The sequence below is a fragment of the Macaca fascicularis genome, chromosome 13 (genome assembly GCF_037993035.2).
Source record: "Macaca fascicularis isolate 582-1 chromosome 13, T2T-MFA8v1.1".
Classification (NCBI taxonomy): domain Eukaryota; kingdom Metazoa; phylum Chordata; class Mammalia; order Primates; family Cercopithecidae; genus Macaca; species Macaca fascicularis.
The window spans coordinates 3,033,576-3,051,555 of record NC_088387.1 but is presented as its reverse complement, the minus strand read 5'-3'; the positions used below and the strand labels follow the sequence as shown (position 1 = coordinate 3,051,555).

The window sequence follows — 17,980 nt, the reverse complement described above, 5'->3', positions numbered from 1 at the left end:
TTTCGTGTCATACCCAAGTCACCGCCGACTCCAATGAAGCTGCTCCCGTGTTTTCTTCTAGGAGTTAAGAGTTTTAGCTTTTAAATTATGTCTTTGATCTATTTTGAATTAACTTTTGTATATGGTGTGAATGTCCAGCTTCATTCTTTTGCCTAAGGATAGCTGGTTTTCCCAACACCATTTGTTGAAAAGATGTTCTTTCCCCATCGAATGGTCTTGGCGTCCTGTGGAAAATCATTTGACCATATATGCCAGGGTTTATTTCTGGGCATGCTATTCTCTTTTGCACTTCTGTCTGTACGTATTTATGCCAGTGCCACATTATTTTGATTACTGTAGCTCTGTAATAATAAGCTTTGAAATCAAGAAGTATGTGACCTCCAGCTTTGTTCTTTTTCAGGATTGTTTTGGCTACTTAGGATTCCTTGAGATTCGATGTAAATCTTAGGATGGATTTTTCTATTTCCACACACAAAAAAATCAGTTGGGAATTTGATGAGGGGGGTACATTGAATCTGTAGCTCACTTTTGACAGTACTGTCATCTTAACAATATTAGGTCTTTCAATCCATGTGCACAAGATGTCTTTCCATTTATTGGAGTCCTTAATTTCTTTGCAGCAAAATTTTGTAGTTTCCAGTATACAAGACTTTTGTCTCCTTGGTTGTTTATTCCTGAGAATTTTCTTTGTGGTGCTACTGTACATAGAACTGTTTCCTTAATTTCCTTTGGAGATTGTTCAAAAATGGTGGGTTTTTAACATTTAATTTTTACTGTTAAACATAACCAGTATACTGAAAAGTGAATAGGATGTTCGTATGTTAAGAACAAAGTAATCTCTCATGTAACTGGCCATCCAGATCAAGATAACATTGCCTGAACCCCCTGTAATTTTAGTCTTTTTTAGAGACCCTCTCACTAGCCCCTTTACCACACTCTGCCATTTGCCTTCTCCTTTGACCTTCTGAATTTGGCTCCTTGGGATGCGTTTAGCATAACTGATTACATAGAGAGAAAAACAGTGTGGTCCAGTGCTGAAATAGGAAAGATTTCAGTTGACCACCACAAAACCACCATCTGTTCATCTGTTTATTCAACAAACTTTAGGTCCTTCACGGCAGGCATTACACTTGCTCTTGTGAATACAGAGGGGACTGACAGTGGACAGCATATGCATGATAGAGTCGTCACAGTCAACACTGAAGGAGAGGAACTTTTTCTGAAAGGGCCAACTTCATTTGTGGGGAGAAATCACCATAGAGGAAGGCAGACCTAAGACCAGCCTTACAGGAGGGGTGAGGATGCTCAGGAGAGGTCCAGATCCGAGGAGATATAGACCAGGCCTGGGGGTGCATGGATGGAAATTATGGAATGGTTCTCAAGAGATACAGGTCTCAGTGGCTGATGGGATGTGGAGGAGAAAATGACCCCAAGGTCATCTATTAGAGGGAGATCAGCCAGCTTGGAGGAGGAGGGGCATGAGCACACTGTGTTTGAGATGACTGTGACACAGGCAAAGTGACAGGCACAGTGCTTGCAAGTATAGGTAATCTGGACCTTGGGGGAGAGTCTGGGATGGACCTACAAGTTTAGGCGTCACTAGCATATAAGTGACCATTTGTTCAACAGCAATGTGTAAGATTTTTCAGGAAGAACATCTTAAGTGAGAAAGTTATGGACGGAACCCAGGAGAACACCACGCCATTACTGGCAGGTGGTGAGCGACAGCAAATCTGAGAGTGAGGAGGGACGGTCAGAGACGTAGGACCACCAGGAGAGAGTCAGGCCACAGACACCAAGGGAGGGCCGGGTGGCGAGGAGGAGGAGGCAGTGAAGTGCTGTGTCTGTCTCCATCCATCTAACACAGCATCCTCCTCGGAGCCATGGGGACAGAAGTATGTTTCCTACCCTGTCTACTCAGCTTTTTCTGCTATGTGGGACAACAGAGTGTGAAAGACCTGCCTGGACTGGCTTGCAAGGCACATGGCGCCTGGTGCAGGAAGAAGTCATGGCAAAGACACGGGCGCGGTGGAGGGATCTAGAGAGTATGGGCGTTCTGAGGCTGCACCCTGGGAGCCCTGTCATAGCCTGGAGAGCCATAGCTAATAAAAACAAGACCAAGCTACTCTCCGTCTGCCTGCTGTTGGCACAGGATGGGGGTGGAATTGTACGGAGGGCGCAGCCTCAGGCTGAAGAAGCTTCCCTGGTGTCCCTGGCAGGGGAGGGAGTGCCTGTGCAGGCCAGCTCACAGATCCCACTACACTGCAGAGCACGGTGAAGCCCCCACCAGTTTTCCCCACTTAAAAGTCACCATTTGGCCTCCAGACAAATCGTAGACTGATCCTGGGGCCGATGTCCACTGTGCTGGTTGGTACCCACAGTTAGCGTCAGCGAGGCATCAGGAGGTCAGTGGCGGCCAGGGCCCCTATTGGGAGCAGACAGGCTGCCAAACACAAGTTTCCATCTCTACAACCCAGCTCTCCTCTCTCTGCCAGAGGCTGCGCTGCCTGGTGTTCACAGGAATGAAAGATCTTTTTGGTCAGCATATACCTCTCAGAAAGAGATGCTATTTTGCTTTTTTTTTTTTCTGTCTTCCTGATTTCAAATACTGGATTTTATCCACTGTAAATTTGATTACTTCCTACTTTTGGAAATAACCAGGGCCTCTGAGAAGAGGGCACTTTTAAAAGTGTAAAAACCATCACGGATCCCGATAAGCCAGCTCCGCCCCTCTCCGGAGGCCCTCATGGGCAGCCGGGGGCCAGGTCAGGCAGCCTGAGCTGTTTTCTGCTGCCCACTCCTCTCCAACCTTCCTTGACCCCCTTGGTTCTGTCATCACTGCCATCCCTGCAGGTTCCACAGGGAGCTTGTGCTTCTGGGCCGGGGTTCCTCCTGCGCACAGCACAGCAGTGCCCTCACTACAACTTACGGAAAACCAGCTCTTAAGAGGGGCTTGTACAGAAGGACATTTTGGGGTGCAAGTGACAAGACAGTTTGTCCATCTCCAAATGCAGAGTTCTGTGAGGGCCTGCCTGCCAGGAAGAAGTGCTGGTCTTAGAAGAGCCATCCCAGGAGCACGATGGGACATGAGGCCAGTTCCTTCTGTCCATGTGTTCCCAACACCCCTACACACAGAACAGCTCTTCTCCCCCAGGCGTGAGAAAAGAGAAAGGCTGGCAGCCCTTCAGAGTGACCAGAGATCTGCTGCTCGTTACTACAACACGAGGAGCACTCAGTACTGCTGAGGACACTGTGAGAAGCCTCTGTTCAAAAATGGTGCCAACCTGCGGGGTGATGCTGGTAGAGAACAGAGGACGGTTACCCAGTAGAACAACATATAACGACGTAACCGCCCCCCATGGCTAATCATTTCTGTTTTCGGAAAAATCACAGATCGGGAAGCTCCAACCTCCGGCTCCTCTTACCTTCCTCCAGTGCAAAGCCTCCCTGGGACAGCTCCCCTAGATCTGGGCAGCCAGACTGTGCCAAGTCATGTACTAAGCAGAGACTCAACAGGAAACCAAAGCGGGGAATGGCATGGGGAGGGAGGGCAGGAAGCAGCTCACGGTGGCTGATGTCTGGGCGTCCTGACATGTCTTCTCCTTGGCTTAACTTTAAAGAGAAGCAAAATTAGGCCTGGCCTTGAGGGATTCCCTCTGACTTTAGCATACTCGAAGCACAACACAGGACTGACACCAACATGATTCCAGATGGAGTAATCTAAATGCAGAACTGAAACCATAAACATCCTAGAAATAAGAACAGGTAAATGCTGAAAAATCATCCTGGGACACGACAGTGAAGGTAGAAACTATTAATAATATTAAACTGAGCACGGCCCACGCACCAAGCAAGGTGCCAGTGAGCACTTTAGTCCAGCCCCTCGTCGTGGGCACGCAGCCACACCACCGTGCCCACAAGGACATGGCTGCCCCATATGTCCCACCTTCCATGGTGAAGCCAGGACTCCAATTCAGAACAAGCATCAAAATGAAAGACAGGTATATGTGACTATATAAACCATTTAAAATATTGTATAACCCCCTACCACAGACCAAAAGACAGCTGACAAATAGGTTAAAAAGTGTGCAACATATGACTGGGGTTAATACATTGTATATTACAAACAATCTATATGAAATAGGCCAACACTCCAATGAAGTCACAAAAATAGAAATACCATAAAGGTATAAAAGATGTTCAGTGTTCACAGTAATCAACGCAATGGACATTGAAACGAGGTGCACTGCTACCATCAGTGAGAATAAAGGGAAAAGGCACATGTTATTTTTGGTGGTAGCTTAAATTTCTAGGAGTCTGGTAATACTAAAAACTCCAAGAGTTAAACATTTCAATCATTCTTTAATTGTACATTTCCAGTGAGAGGAATTTTTCCAAGGGAGATAACGGGTCGTGTGTGCCTAGAAGATGGCACGGTGGTGCAAGATGCAGTCCTGGTGGCGATGAACAGGGTCACTATCAATACAAGTGGAACTGCATTTTGACAAGTCATACAACAAGGACTGGGTTACCCACGGAGGTGATGTGGTCCATGTTCACGGACGGAAAGGTAACAACAATGGCTGCCATTTACGAGCACCTGCTTCCGCGGCGCGCTGCACGTTCTTCATGAGGACGGTACTGTTGTTGTCCACACTTTGCACACGAGGACACGGAGGCTTGGAGAGGTCAAGCAGCTTGCTCAGAGTCACCAGCCAGTGAGGGGCAGAACCTGGACTGGGACCTGGTCTGGCCGTTCCCAAAGTCCTCGACCCTGTTGCCCCTCTGCTTCAGATTAGGCAGAAACAAGCTTATAAAATGGAAGTCTCCCACGGTCCCATGTTTACAAACATATGTACTCAGCACCCGAGCTCTCAACGCAATGCCCAACAACAACGGTCCCGTCACAGGCTGGTCACGTAGAACTAGTCCTCCCAATAGGATCAATCAGGCAAGACCACATTTAATATCTTGTCAGTTATTTATTATGTGTCATTCTAAAGACTAGCACATTTACAGCATACATGGCTTTGAATGACCTAAGAATATATAAAACAGTAACTGTATGTTTATATATATATATATTAATACTGCCCAAAACAAATAAATAAAGGTATCATAATGCACTAAGCTTGGCAAATACAATTGCGTAGGGACAAAACTGTATTATACAATATTTTTACATCTTTAAAGGAAACTAAAGGCAACTGTGCTCTGTAGAAGCTCTGACAGAATCCACGTGACATTCCCGGTTTTCCACAGATCTCTTTTCTTTTTAAATGGGGAGGCATTGTAAGGAACACTGGATGGAATAGACGGAACCTCTATTTTATGGTAACCTGTAAAACTGCCTTCCCTGCACCTCTGAAAACTCGAAACTCCTAGAGAAGAGAGGAGCTGCTGGCCTCCAGGGCTGTGCAACACACACCCGTGCAGGTGCCGGACGCCCAGGAACGATGCCTTCAGAGAGATCCTGAAACCCGAACCTTTTCTACAGCATTTGCCAAGTCTTACAGTTTTATGGTGACCCATTACAGAAAGCGAAAATTGGGAAAATAATTCGTATAAAGGTGCCACATGCAAAACTGCTGACAGATGATCAACATCTGCTATATTCCCTTTGATAAGTGCAGATATTTAATGCTCTTCAGACAAAAAAGATCTGAAAACTATGTGAGTAATACTTGTATTTTTTAAAAGCAAGGAGATTTTTTTTTTAAAGTTCAAATGAGAAAAGATGGAACTAAAAATTTACCAATTAAAGGAGATGGTGGGGAGGTGAAAGGGTAAATCAGCCATATTGAAACGAACTGTCTGTGAACAGAAACTGACACTTAAAAAGGAGACTCTGACACCAGCAGCAGCCACCTGAGCAGTGGGTTTGGCGGGAGGAGTTTCTCGGCCTCCTGCCTGCCACAGTGAACCCAGCTTCGAGGGAGCGGCAGAGAGCTTCATCCTTCATTCAAGTGTCCTCCACAGACATTTTCCTCCCTGCAAGCATCGGGAGACAGCAGGCTCTGCCTGCGCGCTGACTTCTGAGTAGGAGCGGGTCTGGAAGGTCATCCAGTTCCACCCCTACCTGATGCCCTCCCCCTCTGTGTTCCTGCCAAGAAGCAGTCCTCCCCGTGCCTCAGCACCCCTGGCCCAAGTCTGTTACGTGTTTCTAAAGGAACCAGAAGAATCTCTAGGTTTTTAGACATAAGAATTTCTAGGAGGTTCACAAATCATTAGGATCAGCATCATTAATATGTGCCATATATATTTCTTTGACAACCTTTTCAAGAACATGTAAACATCATAAACAGAATCAATAAAACATATAAACTCCTAAGGAAAAAAGTCTGCTATGTGCAGATAAGACTCATCATCATCTTATAAAAGATGACCAGACACAATTTTCTATGAAATTCCTAAGTTTTATGGCCCATAAATCCCTTTCAAAATCTCATTTGAGGAGAATAATTTCAACTGTTTCTCAATTGTCATCTTACATAAGAATGAGAATAAAAAAGTAACAATTATTGCAAACCTAAAAATAAGACACTTTTATCAGACGTTCAAACACGATTGTACTGTCTTTTCGAAGATGAATTGGAAATCCTGCAAAAAAATTTTTTTCCGAAAATATTTAGGTTTCTACTATCTCTATGGTCATAAATTCCCCATGGGAGTGTTGACATGCCACATCTGAAGCCCTAGATTAACATCTAGAGAAGAAGGGGAGATGTGTCCTCTGGGCATGGGGAAGCCTAGGCAGGGAGCTTCAGAGAACAGGAGACAGGCTAAAGGGACCTTACTGCTGGCTTTGTGTCTCCAGCAGACTCCCTGTTCTGTAACTCATGAGGGACAGAAAAAAGAGTGGCCCCAACTGTGTGGGGTGCCTTGCAGATGTTACCTTCTAACCAAGTCTTATCTCCCGTTGATTTATCAATCTTTCTTTCAACTTCTTCAGGTGGTGGTGTAGATAGGATAATTCACTAGAACCCGTTATTCTCACTGCATGAGATGGTGCTAGCTTCTTTCCCCAAATCACATTTATTGGTCTGCCTACGATCCAATTATTTAATTTATTATTTACTGTTTTACATTCAGATTTTTACAAAGTGGATTGTAATTCAATGGTCACTTTTGAGTTACTCTGTAGAAAAATAAGTGAGCAAGTAGGCGTCTGAAAAAGTCTTCTAGCATTTCGGACAAACCTAGCTTGATTCATGTAGGTAACTATTGATGAGATCTGTGTAGTTACAGCCAAAGGCTATTGAAATGGGCAGTTGTTACTGTCCACACTATTGAGCCAAACATTACCTCCTATTGATTCCAATGGGAAAAAAAAAACCCAAAAAACAAAAAACATGCTCCAGAAACTCTTTAGTGAAATGTTTCTTTTTTTAAAAAAAAAAAAAAAACCACAAAAAATAAAAACCAATCCTTCGGGTCTTCTTGAAGAATTCATATATGACACTAGAGGGTACCCACATTTATTATGTAACAGCTAATTAGAGGAAACCGTGTGTTCACGTTTCAACTTTTCCGTAAGTCCCTTCGGGAGGCCTGTAATGCTTGGGGAAAGCCTTCAGCTGCAGGGAATTAAATGCATATTTGCGACTTCCAACATTCTTCATTGTATTTTCTCTTCGACAACCCTCACTGGGGAAAAAAACAAGCACAAGAAATGACAGCAGTAAAAAAGGAAAAAAGAAAAGACTTAAACTAAGATGAAATGAACTGATTATTTTCATAACATTAAAAAAAAGATTAATTTAAATGGGTGCCGGACTCATTTACAACAAATACATACGTAAGATGGCAGGTTTCTGAACAAGGCAACTAAGAAGCACAGAGACGGACACATGCTGCATGGGGCTGTGAGTTGTGCGTTCCTAAAAGCAGCACTGTAGCTAAGTGGAAGCAAACGTTTTCCAAGTGAATGGCTTCATGTAGCTCATGTCTGAGTCATCTGGGGTTCTACCATAACTTGTGGTTCCAAGATTCTCTTACACAGCAAATGAAGTGGAAAGAGAAATACTACTACTCTTACTAAAGTTGCACTTCAGAGCTTTAAAGAGCTGCACTTTTCTATATTAGCAAGAGCTGTAGTCACATCGAATTCAAAATGCGGACTTTCCTTGCAGAATTCAACAGGTAGCAAAGCCAGCTGGCTAGGGAGGCTGTTCTGGTCTGCTGTCTCCCGGAGGACAGTTGTTCTGGGTGCCAGGTAATCCAGTGGGTTCATGCACTGTCTGCAGAGCAGCCTGGCAATCAGGGCTGGAATGTTATGAGGGAGGGATCTCACCGAGTTCTGGTAGCAGCCAGTCACCCTTCCACAGGTGGGCTGCCCCCACGTATTCCCTCTTGCACAGGTGCCACTGAGCCAGTGAGAGCCCACAGGTACCCTTCCCTAGAGAACTCACTACCAGCATCATCCCCAGCTGCATTTGATGGAAGGTTGCCATGGCAATCCAGGGGACAAAAACAAACATTGCGTGAGGTGGCCTCACCTGCTCAGTGAGCGCATCCGGGGAGTTCTCTGGGAAATGTTCAGGTGTAGACATAAAACTAACTGGCAAAAGCGATTTTAAACATAAATGACTTCCCACAGCACAGTATAACTTCATAGCTTTATACTGTTCTAAGACTAGCAGTGAAATCAACTAGTTATCAAATTTAGTACAAAATTCCCCTTATGAGATGTAAAATTTGCAGTTACCAAGAAACAGTGATTTTTTTAAAAAACTTCAAATTGTGTGAAGACCATTATGTCATGCATTTTAAAAAAAACATTAGTGGCAATTGCTCAAGCCTTTTAAAGTGAAAATGACAGTCTCATTATCAAGAACATGTAAAATACTTTTGGTAAGACAGTAATTTTTATTCAAAAGCTAAGCTCCGATAGTTTAGAAAAGTATCCACCTGGTTGTTATAACTAATTTGGTAACTTGGATATGCTTTCTTGTCACAGAGCCTCAAGGCCTCAGCTAGATGTGTGTCATCTGAGCTGAACACCTAGGCCACAGGAGCAGGCCCCCTGGAGCAAGGAACAATCATGTTTGCCTAACATTCATTCAGTAATCAAAAACGTACTTCCACTTAAAGCAGAAGCTATAGGTTCTTATATACAGTTAATCTCCTTTAATCTTTGGAAACTCTTACATTAATGAACTACTTCAGATATGGCTTCTCCATTTATATAGAAACGTACAAACTGCTTAAAAACCACCTATCACTAGTAAACACTAAACTGCCGTGAGGCGCGAGGCAGAATAATTTGTGAACTTTGACGTTATCTTTTATTTACATGCTAAAGGAGCTAGTGCCTAGTTTAGCTGGCTGAACACATCAGACGTGAAATTATAATAAAGATTATACTTTCATTTCAACGTAGTTTTCAAATCAAATTGTATTTACTTTCCCCCAGATGTCTGAATTTGCAAAATCCGGCTGATGTGGCTGATCTACAAGCCGACAGTCATTCTGCCACCTGCCTGTGCGGATGAGCTGGCAAGAGGGCCCGGGGCGAGGTGTGCAGAGGTGGCGAAGGCAGCCTGTGCTAACTGGGGCTTCCTGCTGCAGAGGCCAAGCTGCTGCCCTAAGGCAGGACACCTCCACTGATTACATTGGCTGCATACTTTTTAGGAATCAATGGTACATGTTGAGGTGGTCTTAGATAGATTTTAGCAAGAGGGACTTAATTATTTCAAAGCTCCACGATTATTTTATTATATCAACAAATTATTTCTTTCCAAGGGCATCCATTTTTGAAATGAAAATTAAAATGGACACCCCATATGACAGGTAATTTTAGGGAATCCTCTAGTTTTCCGGTTCCAGTGGGGTCTTCTACTTGAGAACTCATCTGCAGTCATCAGGATCTTAGTGATTCTATGGCCAAGCATGGCGTGGCTGCTACACCTGCCACTTTGTGGGGGAACAGGCCATCGTGTTAAAATCTCTGCTGGAACCAAGCCATAGGTGTAAATGGTGACTGTCACCCTAGTTGAAAAAACTTACACAACAATTTTATAAGACCAACCAAAGAGAGCCACTCCTGATCATGGTTTCCCTGGACACCAGGAGCTGGTTGACATTGACAGTGCCTCAGCACTACTACTGTATAAGCAACTAAAAACCATCACTAAATGTCAGTGACCCCTTTCTTGAATCATCTCCCCATCTTTGTTTCATCCTATTTCTCACTAAAGCAAGTAAGATTTTGAATATGTATTTGGCCTGATTTCATGAGTTAAAAGGCCTTAGTGACATTAAAATTCAGCATAAAGGGAGAGCAACGGAGTTTCTTTTCTCAAATACTTTAAGTTGTAAAAAACCAACACCAGCCCACTGCCTACGCTAATCTCATGGTGTCCTTCTGGTAGCTCTCCAAGCGCACAGGCGGCATACTGATGTTCACCCAGCCCCTGGTGGAGAGAAACCAAGAACCTTATCTCGGTCCCTTTGGTCTCATTTCTCTCAGCCCAAGGGCCAAGCCCACATGGGCGAAAAGGTGTGGTGACAATCAAGGATCAGGCCATGGTGCCCTTGAGGCCCCCTGGGAGGGGCTCCTCGGCCTGGGCACAGCTTCTCTGTGCTGTGGGGCAGGGGCCTGGGAGGGGCCCCTAGAGGATGCCACAGAAGCATCCCTGAACCCTGGGAGAGGGAGGGGTGCTGTCTGCAGTCAGAGGGCCCCCTCTGTGCATGGGCTCTGCCCTGCCACTAGCCCTGCTGTGGAGGTGGGAGTGCGCGTGAGTCACCACTGCAGGCACTGGAACCACATTACCAGGAGCAGGACCAGGAAGCTGTGAAATGGGACCTGGAGGAGGCTGTGGACTCTATTTCTTGCTTTCAAATAATGCAAACAAGATGGTCTCAGGTGAAGTGCACGGCTCAATGTGAAAGAGGGAAAGTGGCAAACATGCCTTTCAAATAATCACAGGCTGGACAGGACGCTGCCCAGGGACTGCTGTCATGCTACCAGAGCTTACACCACCCAGGAGCTGGCGTTTGGTGAGAGACTCCCTACTGAAGGCTGCCAGGAGCTACGCCACAACAGCCACCTCATTTATTTTAGAAGAGACAAGTGAACACGCTGCACTTGGAGAAGCGTGGATTCACTTACGGGGTGACACACAGGGGACGCCTGCCCTGGGGAGCCTGCAGTGCTCAGGATGGTCTTACGCTTTAGAATGTAAAGTGTCGAGTCTAGCATTTGCCATTCATTGCTAACCGCTTCTATGACTCCTAGGACCCAGACTCTGAGCTGAGACCGAATGAGAGAAAGCCCGGGGTAAGGTCTGGGAGTCCTGGAGAGAGGACTTTTGTGGTCGACTGGATTTCTGGGCATGCGTGGGTGTCAAGTTTCTGGAGAAGCAAACTTCTCTAAATTCATTCCCATTTTTCTGGCCTGGTTAAAGAAAATTGTCTTCATCAACTACAGTGTATGGGGAACTAGCTGGAGATAGGAAGTGGGGGCACAACGTAATATGAACTGGAAAACAGAGAAGCCGCTGCCTGTCCTGCACAGGGTGTGGGGAGTTCTTCCTGATCTATTTGGTCACCTTTACAGGTGTACAGTTACCCTCTGCCCCACATGGGTGTTAAGGTTACACGTCATCGCGTTGCAGGGAATGCCGCGTGAGGACTGAGGGGCACCGGCAGAAACCAGAGCGCCTGCTGCTCTCACGGCTCCATCCACCGCAACTGCCCACAAGTCAGGGATCTTTTTTTTTGGCAATTTTTCTTTGATTTGATTTGATTATCAATCATATTTGATTAGTAAGAGAGAAAAGATGTTGGAACTTTAAACTGCAATTAAAGATACCATTTTTAAATGAAAAATACTGCTTTAAAATAAATAAAAGTATATAACTTTAACAGCCTTTGGTGACTATATGCATTAATTCCTCGAACCAGCTGAATGATCCTTACATGGTGAAGAGTAAATCTAATGTCATATGCAGTAGGTGCTCTTTCTGTGTCTGGCGTATGCAGTAGGTGCTCTTTCTGTGTCTGGTGTATGCAGTGGGTGATCTTTCTGTGTCTGGCGTATGCAGTACGTGATCTTTCTGTGTCTGGCGTATGTAGTGGGTGATCTTTCTGTCTGGCGTATGCAGTAGGTGCTCTTTCTGTGTCTGGCGTATGTAGTGGGTGCTCTTTCTGTGTCTGGCATATGCAGTAGGTGATCTTTCTGTGGCGTATGCAGTAGGTGCTCTTTCTGTGTCTGGCGTATGCAGTGGCTGATCTTTCTGTGTCTGGCGTATGCAGTAGGTGCTCTTTCTGTGTCTGGCGTATGCAGTAGGTGATCTTTCTGTGTCTGACTGTGCCTGGCTCTTGCTACAGTGTACTACTGTATTCACAGCTTTGTGTCATCCTTAATTGGAAATAATAAACATAAGCAAGGAAATGGTAGGACTCTGCAAACTGTTTGCGACTGTAATTCAGGGACTACGCTTTGAATTGAAAGCAGGAAGTACATGTCCTATTAGATAGGTTTTTCTAGATGGGCCGGTTATAAAGCATCTGTCTTTTTCTTTTTGTTTGTCACTGAAAGGAAAGGAAGGGTTAGCAGTCCACTTAAAGAATAGTATCAAATATACAAATTCTCTTCAAACAGAACTAGTTTCTCTTGGAAGCAGGGCACATGAGAGGTACAGGTGACAGATAGTTGTACATCAGAAGGTAGAGACGTGGTACAAGGAATTCCAGGCCAGCTAAACAGTGCAGTGACAGGGTACCGTAAGAACATGTTACAAGCACTGAAGATGCTACAGGAGCTAAACAAACAAGTCTTCTTGGTGAAATAATTTGGCAGATATTTACAGTTCAGAAGAACAAAACGTCAAAATGTAAGGCATGAAATATTTCTTGGCAGACCACGCTTTGACACATTCCTTCTGTCCAGTTAGGTACACGGTGGCTGGACATGTTCTGGCACTTTTGTTTTTCTTGTGACTTATTAATTTTTCAGAATGATACTCATTTGCAACGCAATTTGGTCACCAGGTATGCTATGCTCAGAAAGAGCCACACAATCAGTAAATTGGGGCTCAGAGCCAATAAAGGAATGGAACAGAGGAGGCTGGGGTCTAGCCTTAAGTCTCGGATGGGCACCAGGCCGCTCAAGTTCTTCTGGGTGACTACCTCCCGTGTTCCAATGCTGTGAAAAGGAAAAAGTTTGGGAGAAAGAAAAACGAAAAAGGAAAGAAAATAAAGAAAGAAAGAAGACACATGCGATGGGTTTTATCAAAAAGGATGGGATAAAGAAGAGAACCAAAAGATAAGGTTAAACAAAAATGAAATGAAGTCACAAGAGAAAGAAAAGATGGAATGCAGAAACGGGTATGAGAGGAAGACCAAAACAAAACCAGCACAGTTACAGGAAAAAAAAAAGGAGAGAAAGAGAAGTGAAAATAAGAAAAAATACTGCAATCTACTGAAAATAAACACATGTAGGTTGAACGAATGGTTTTCCATGTTCACTCTCTCGGCTGGCCAAGCCCAACTCCATGCCGCCCGGCCATGCTCCCACATGCTGCACACACAGGGACTTCTGAGAAGCAAGCTGAACATGAAGAACCATTGGGGGTTTGACCTTCTCACAGATGCCTGAGCAGGGGGTGGTACAAAGGATTTGGCCAAAGCTGCCTCTTGATCAACCACGCAAACGAAAACCATTTACCTCAGGTACCAACCAACCAAGCGCAGAGCCCCCGCCAGCCCCGCCTCGGGTTCCAGGCTCAGCCGTGCAGGCACGAGCGAACTGCTGTTTCCATCTTTGCAAGTTAGGGTTCTACAAGCATCCCCAAGGGTGGAATCCAGCCAATACCACACTGGAAATTTGGGGCTTCTCTCCCCTTTTGGTGCTACAGAAGAACTGCACTGAGGTGAGATGGTACCTAGCACCACACGACTCTGGGAGCACATTTATGTCTGCCAAGTGGCAGCAGTGACACAGAATCAGAGGCCTGAGGACACAGCAGGCAGCTTGTGAAGGCTCCACTGGGAGATGGGGCGGCAGGAGGCCCAGGGTTCCTCTTCACACAGGGCCCTCCCCAGCTCTCCCAGAGGAGCCCAAAGGCCCCGTGGCCCTGCTGGAATGTGCCGTTCTGCGAGGGCGCGATTCCCAAGCCGCGGAGCACTGGCCCGCTGCCACACTCCCTGCCAGGACAGGCTGGTGGGGGGCCCTGTGGCTACCCTCAGGAAGGCCTACTTCGAGGGCGTCAGCCCCAGGACTGGGGGCAGGGGCGCCCCAGTGGCCAAATGTGTGACTCTCTTCCCAACTCCATGTTCAGTGGTGCCACATTGGGAGCCTGAAACGGGCCCTGGCAGAAGCATTTATGCCACAGAAATGGCCAACATGACAGATCAGGGCTCTTGGGGACAGGGCTGGTGGCTGAACATTGACAGCACAGCCCTGGCCACCAGTCACCCTGGGCCTCCAGGAGAAAAGCCTGGGTGCCACCTTGGCCCCCACCGCCTCCACCCCACCTGCATGCTCTACTCTTCCGTCTGATAAGATGCAAGCCAGAAAGCCATGAACCAAAACGTCCCCGTCCACCCACGGGCAGGGTGGAAGTTTATGCTGCCTTCTGGGGCTCTCCGCTAAACTGCAGGTCCTCGGCACCCCAGCGGCCAGAGCTGCTAGCTTGTGACCCAGCCACCTCGGCTTGCAGCCGTCTGAACAGGTACATGTCTTCCCCTCATGGGATTGTACCAAAGACAGAAGTCCCCTTAAAACCAATGCTTGTGACAAGAGCCTCAGACCTGCAAGGGTCGGCTCAAGGTGGCAGCGAGCCGTGTCCCCAGGGCTGGTGTGAGAATTCCGGGGCAGGCACAGGTAAAGTAAGATGCAGCTTTGTTTTGTTTTTATAACTTCTTAAAAAACTATTAAGAGTAATACATGTTCACTGTAGAGATTTCAGAAAACCAATAAATAAGCAAGTTAAGAAGACATCCATGATTGGAGGCAGGGGGGTGTTGAGAGAGGAAGAGGGCGAGGTAGAGGGAATGCTGCCTGTTCCCCAGGAGGAAGGGCCTTCCTTCCCTTTGCCAGGCCCCAGGGCCCTTACCGCTAACGCGGAGAAACAACAGCCCTTACAGCTTCAGAAGCCTCACGAGAGTGACAGGACAGATAGCGCCCGGCACGGGTAGTGTCCTGTGCACTCTGGGACACCGGGCACGAGAGCGGCTACTGTGGGGACCATTTGATGATCTGTACTAAAATTATGCAAAAGCCTTACAAACATGTATACTTTTTAACCTAAGGCAATGTGGCTAGGAGAATGTATAATGATATTCACTGTGCCTTTGATTAAAATGCTGGAAAACCATATACAGCTTTTAAATATTAAACGACAGCAAATTGGATAAATTATAGTGTGTGGAAAGTGGCTGGGTGTGCTGGCTCACAACTGTAATCCCAGCACTATGGGAGGCCGAGGTGGATGGATCACCTGAGGTCAGGAATTTGAGAACAGCCTGGCCAACATGGCGAAACCCCATCTCTACTAAAAATACAAAAAATTAGCCAGGTGTGGTGGCTGGTGCCTGTAATCCCAGCTACTCAGGAGGCTGAGGCAGGAGAGTTGCTTAAAATCTGGAGGCAGAGGATGCAGTGAGCCAAGATTGCATCGCTGCACTCCAGCCTGGGTGACAAAGCAAGATTCCACCTCAAAAAAAAAAAAAAAAAGTGAGAGAGAAGGTCTACATTTATTAACCTAAAAAATGCTCACAAGACTGTTAATTGCAAATATAATTACACTTGTTTGTGCATGTGGGTGTTTCTGCTTGGTGTAATGCAGGGACTGGTTAGCCCCCGTGTACGTCCTCACACCCAGATGCAGGCACACACGTCTCTTATCTCAGAATCTATCCAAATGTCAGCAGCGCTACCTGTTCACAGTACGAAACCGGGGGATTCTTTGTGGGGAGGGTTCTGAAGAACTAGTGTGGGTGTTTATCTGTATTTTCTAATTTTCCTACAAGGATTTTCAATTCCTTATGTGATTAAAAGTTATAAAAAGTGCTTTGTGCACTGTGCATCCTAACAGTTGTAACTGTAGCAGCTGTCCTGAGCACACAACCCAAGTGGGCTGGGGAAGGCAGACAGGGCCCTTGCGGGTCTGGGCTCAGTGGCAGGCCAGCCATCGCACTGTGGCTCTCCCTGGGGCCACTTTGTCACTGGTCTCCTGGGGTCTCTGTTCAGAGGTGGTCAGAATGAATGGTTTTTGTTGAACTTGTTTGAGAGCCCAAGAACTGAGTAGAGGTCTCCGCGTGGACTGTGTGCCTAACTTGGGGCGCCGGCTCCTGACTCGCCCTGATCCTGCTCCTTGCTGCCACCACCGCAGGGATGCCTGTCCGCTTCGTTCTCCTTTCTTTACTGGCGGAGGTCTGCAGCTCACCAGAGCGTCCCCTCCCACCCCCGTGCAGCTAATGGGCACAGGCGCAGCTGCCGTCCCTCAGCACCAGGGTCACACTGGACATCAGGCCTGAAGGGCACCGAGGCTCCTGGGGAGCAGACCAGGGAATTAAAATTTTAAAAAGGTGCCCCGGAGCAGGGGTCTTTGAGTCTCCACTGCTTCCCTGAGCCTGGGCAGAGGGATGGCGAGCTTTCACAGAGAGGTTGGGATGAACTTGGAAAGACAACACAGGACAAAACGATTCCATTTCTACAAAATGCGCTTATCAAGAGGCAGGGACTCGCGCGCTGCTTTTGTGCATTGTTGTGAGAAGGTCAAATGGCAGAAACATACAGAAAGGATAAGAGAATTGAACACTTTAAATAATTTGGTGAGAGGACAAATGATACAGAACATTTAGTAGAAGTGACCGTTGGAAACGAGACTTTAACAGCATTGGTGACTACATCGAAGGAGACGGGAAACCAGGTTTCTTATCCTTTCTTTTGGTATGTGAGGTAGGGGGCTGCCCAGCAGTGCTTGAAACAAGGCATCGATCAACAGGAGACACTTTTAGTTCCGGGTTTCATTCTGCAAACACGCCTGCTGCCTCAGAATCAGAACATCATTAGGGTGAGGTCGCCAGGGCACACGGACAGCTCTCATGATAAAACACTCATGTGACACTTGGCTCGTGAGAGCCAACTGTGTCGACTGCTAGAGAAGCAGCGGAGCAGACCGGTGCAACCTGCAGACGCGTTGCTTCGCTCGAGTTTGGAAATGTGCGGATATCAATATGTACACGACGACAACAGCAGATGCCTGCTGAGAAAGCACTGGCCTGAAGTCACACCCACGGCCAGGCAGGTGGCCAGCAGGGCACTGCACGTCACGGCTGCATCCCAGCTTCCCGTTTAGCTGCCTGACCCCTGGCTGGCCCACCAGTCTACCGGTTTTCCGGGCAGTCCTGCTCAGAAAGTCCTGCTAGCTCTTTCCCCTCACCTTTCCTTACAAGAGCACCCTGTCTGAATTTGATTGTGCCAATAGTTTGACTGGTTTGTCAAACTCAAGTGTGACGGCTGGAGTCAAGGGGCTCATGCAGGGTAGGCCCCGCGGGCAGGAGCAGGGCACCAGCTCATCTGCAGTTTACACGGGCCGGGGCAGGCGGGGCGCACGGCCTGGCTGCAGCACTCACCTGCGCATGCACTCCAGGGCCTGGGTGAAGACCTGCGGGGCCATGCCATGCTCGTGCTGCAGGATCAGGCACTGCTCCAGCGTCACCGACATGGCTGTACGGTCCTTCGCGCTCTTGCAGCTGGTGAACCGGACCCCATTGAGGCGACGGCAGATCTGCCAACAGAAACATGGGCCGTGCTTAGGAGGCGAGGCTCCGCAGAAAGGCAGCACCTTTCACACCCAAGAGAGGCTCCCAAGCAGCCCAGCAAGGGCAGGGACAGAAACTCAGCACCCAGGCCTGGCCAGATGCTCCCATTCTGTTCCCCAACTCCATGCCCTGCCAGAGCTGGTAACAGAAACCAAGTCACTTACAGACACCAGCCCTTTGGGGAGCATGCTGCCTGCGGGCCTGC

At 47.0% G+C, this 17,980-nt stretch overlaps 1 protein-coding gene across 42 annotated transcripts in view; it reads right to left on the bottom strand.

Moving 5' to 3' along the window:
- Positions 1-17,980, bottom strand: part of INPP4A (inositol polyphosphate-4-phosphatase type I A) — a 165,024-nt gene that overhangs the window by 10,093 nt on the left and 136,951 nt on the right. For 18 of the 42 annotated variants that reach the window (XM_045368760.3, XM_045368764.3, XM_045368769.3 and 15 more), the window contains 2 exons: positions 17,587-17,741; positions 12,519-13,150 (listed from right to left, as the gene is read on the bottom strand). In XM_045368760.3, the coding sequence (XP_045224695.1) occupies positions 12,970-13,150; positions 17,587-17,741 (336 nt within the window). In that variant the 3' untranslated portion in view covers positions 12,519-12,969. Of the gene's footprint in view, positions 1-4,342; positions 7,648-12,518; positions 13,151-16,755; positions 16,998-17,586; positions 17,742-17,980 lie in introns of those variants that run through there. The other 24 variants (XM_045368765.2, XM_074011028.1, XM_045368774.2 and 21 more) reach the window with 3 other exon arrangements.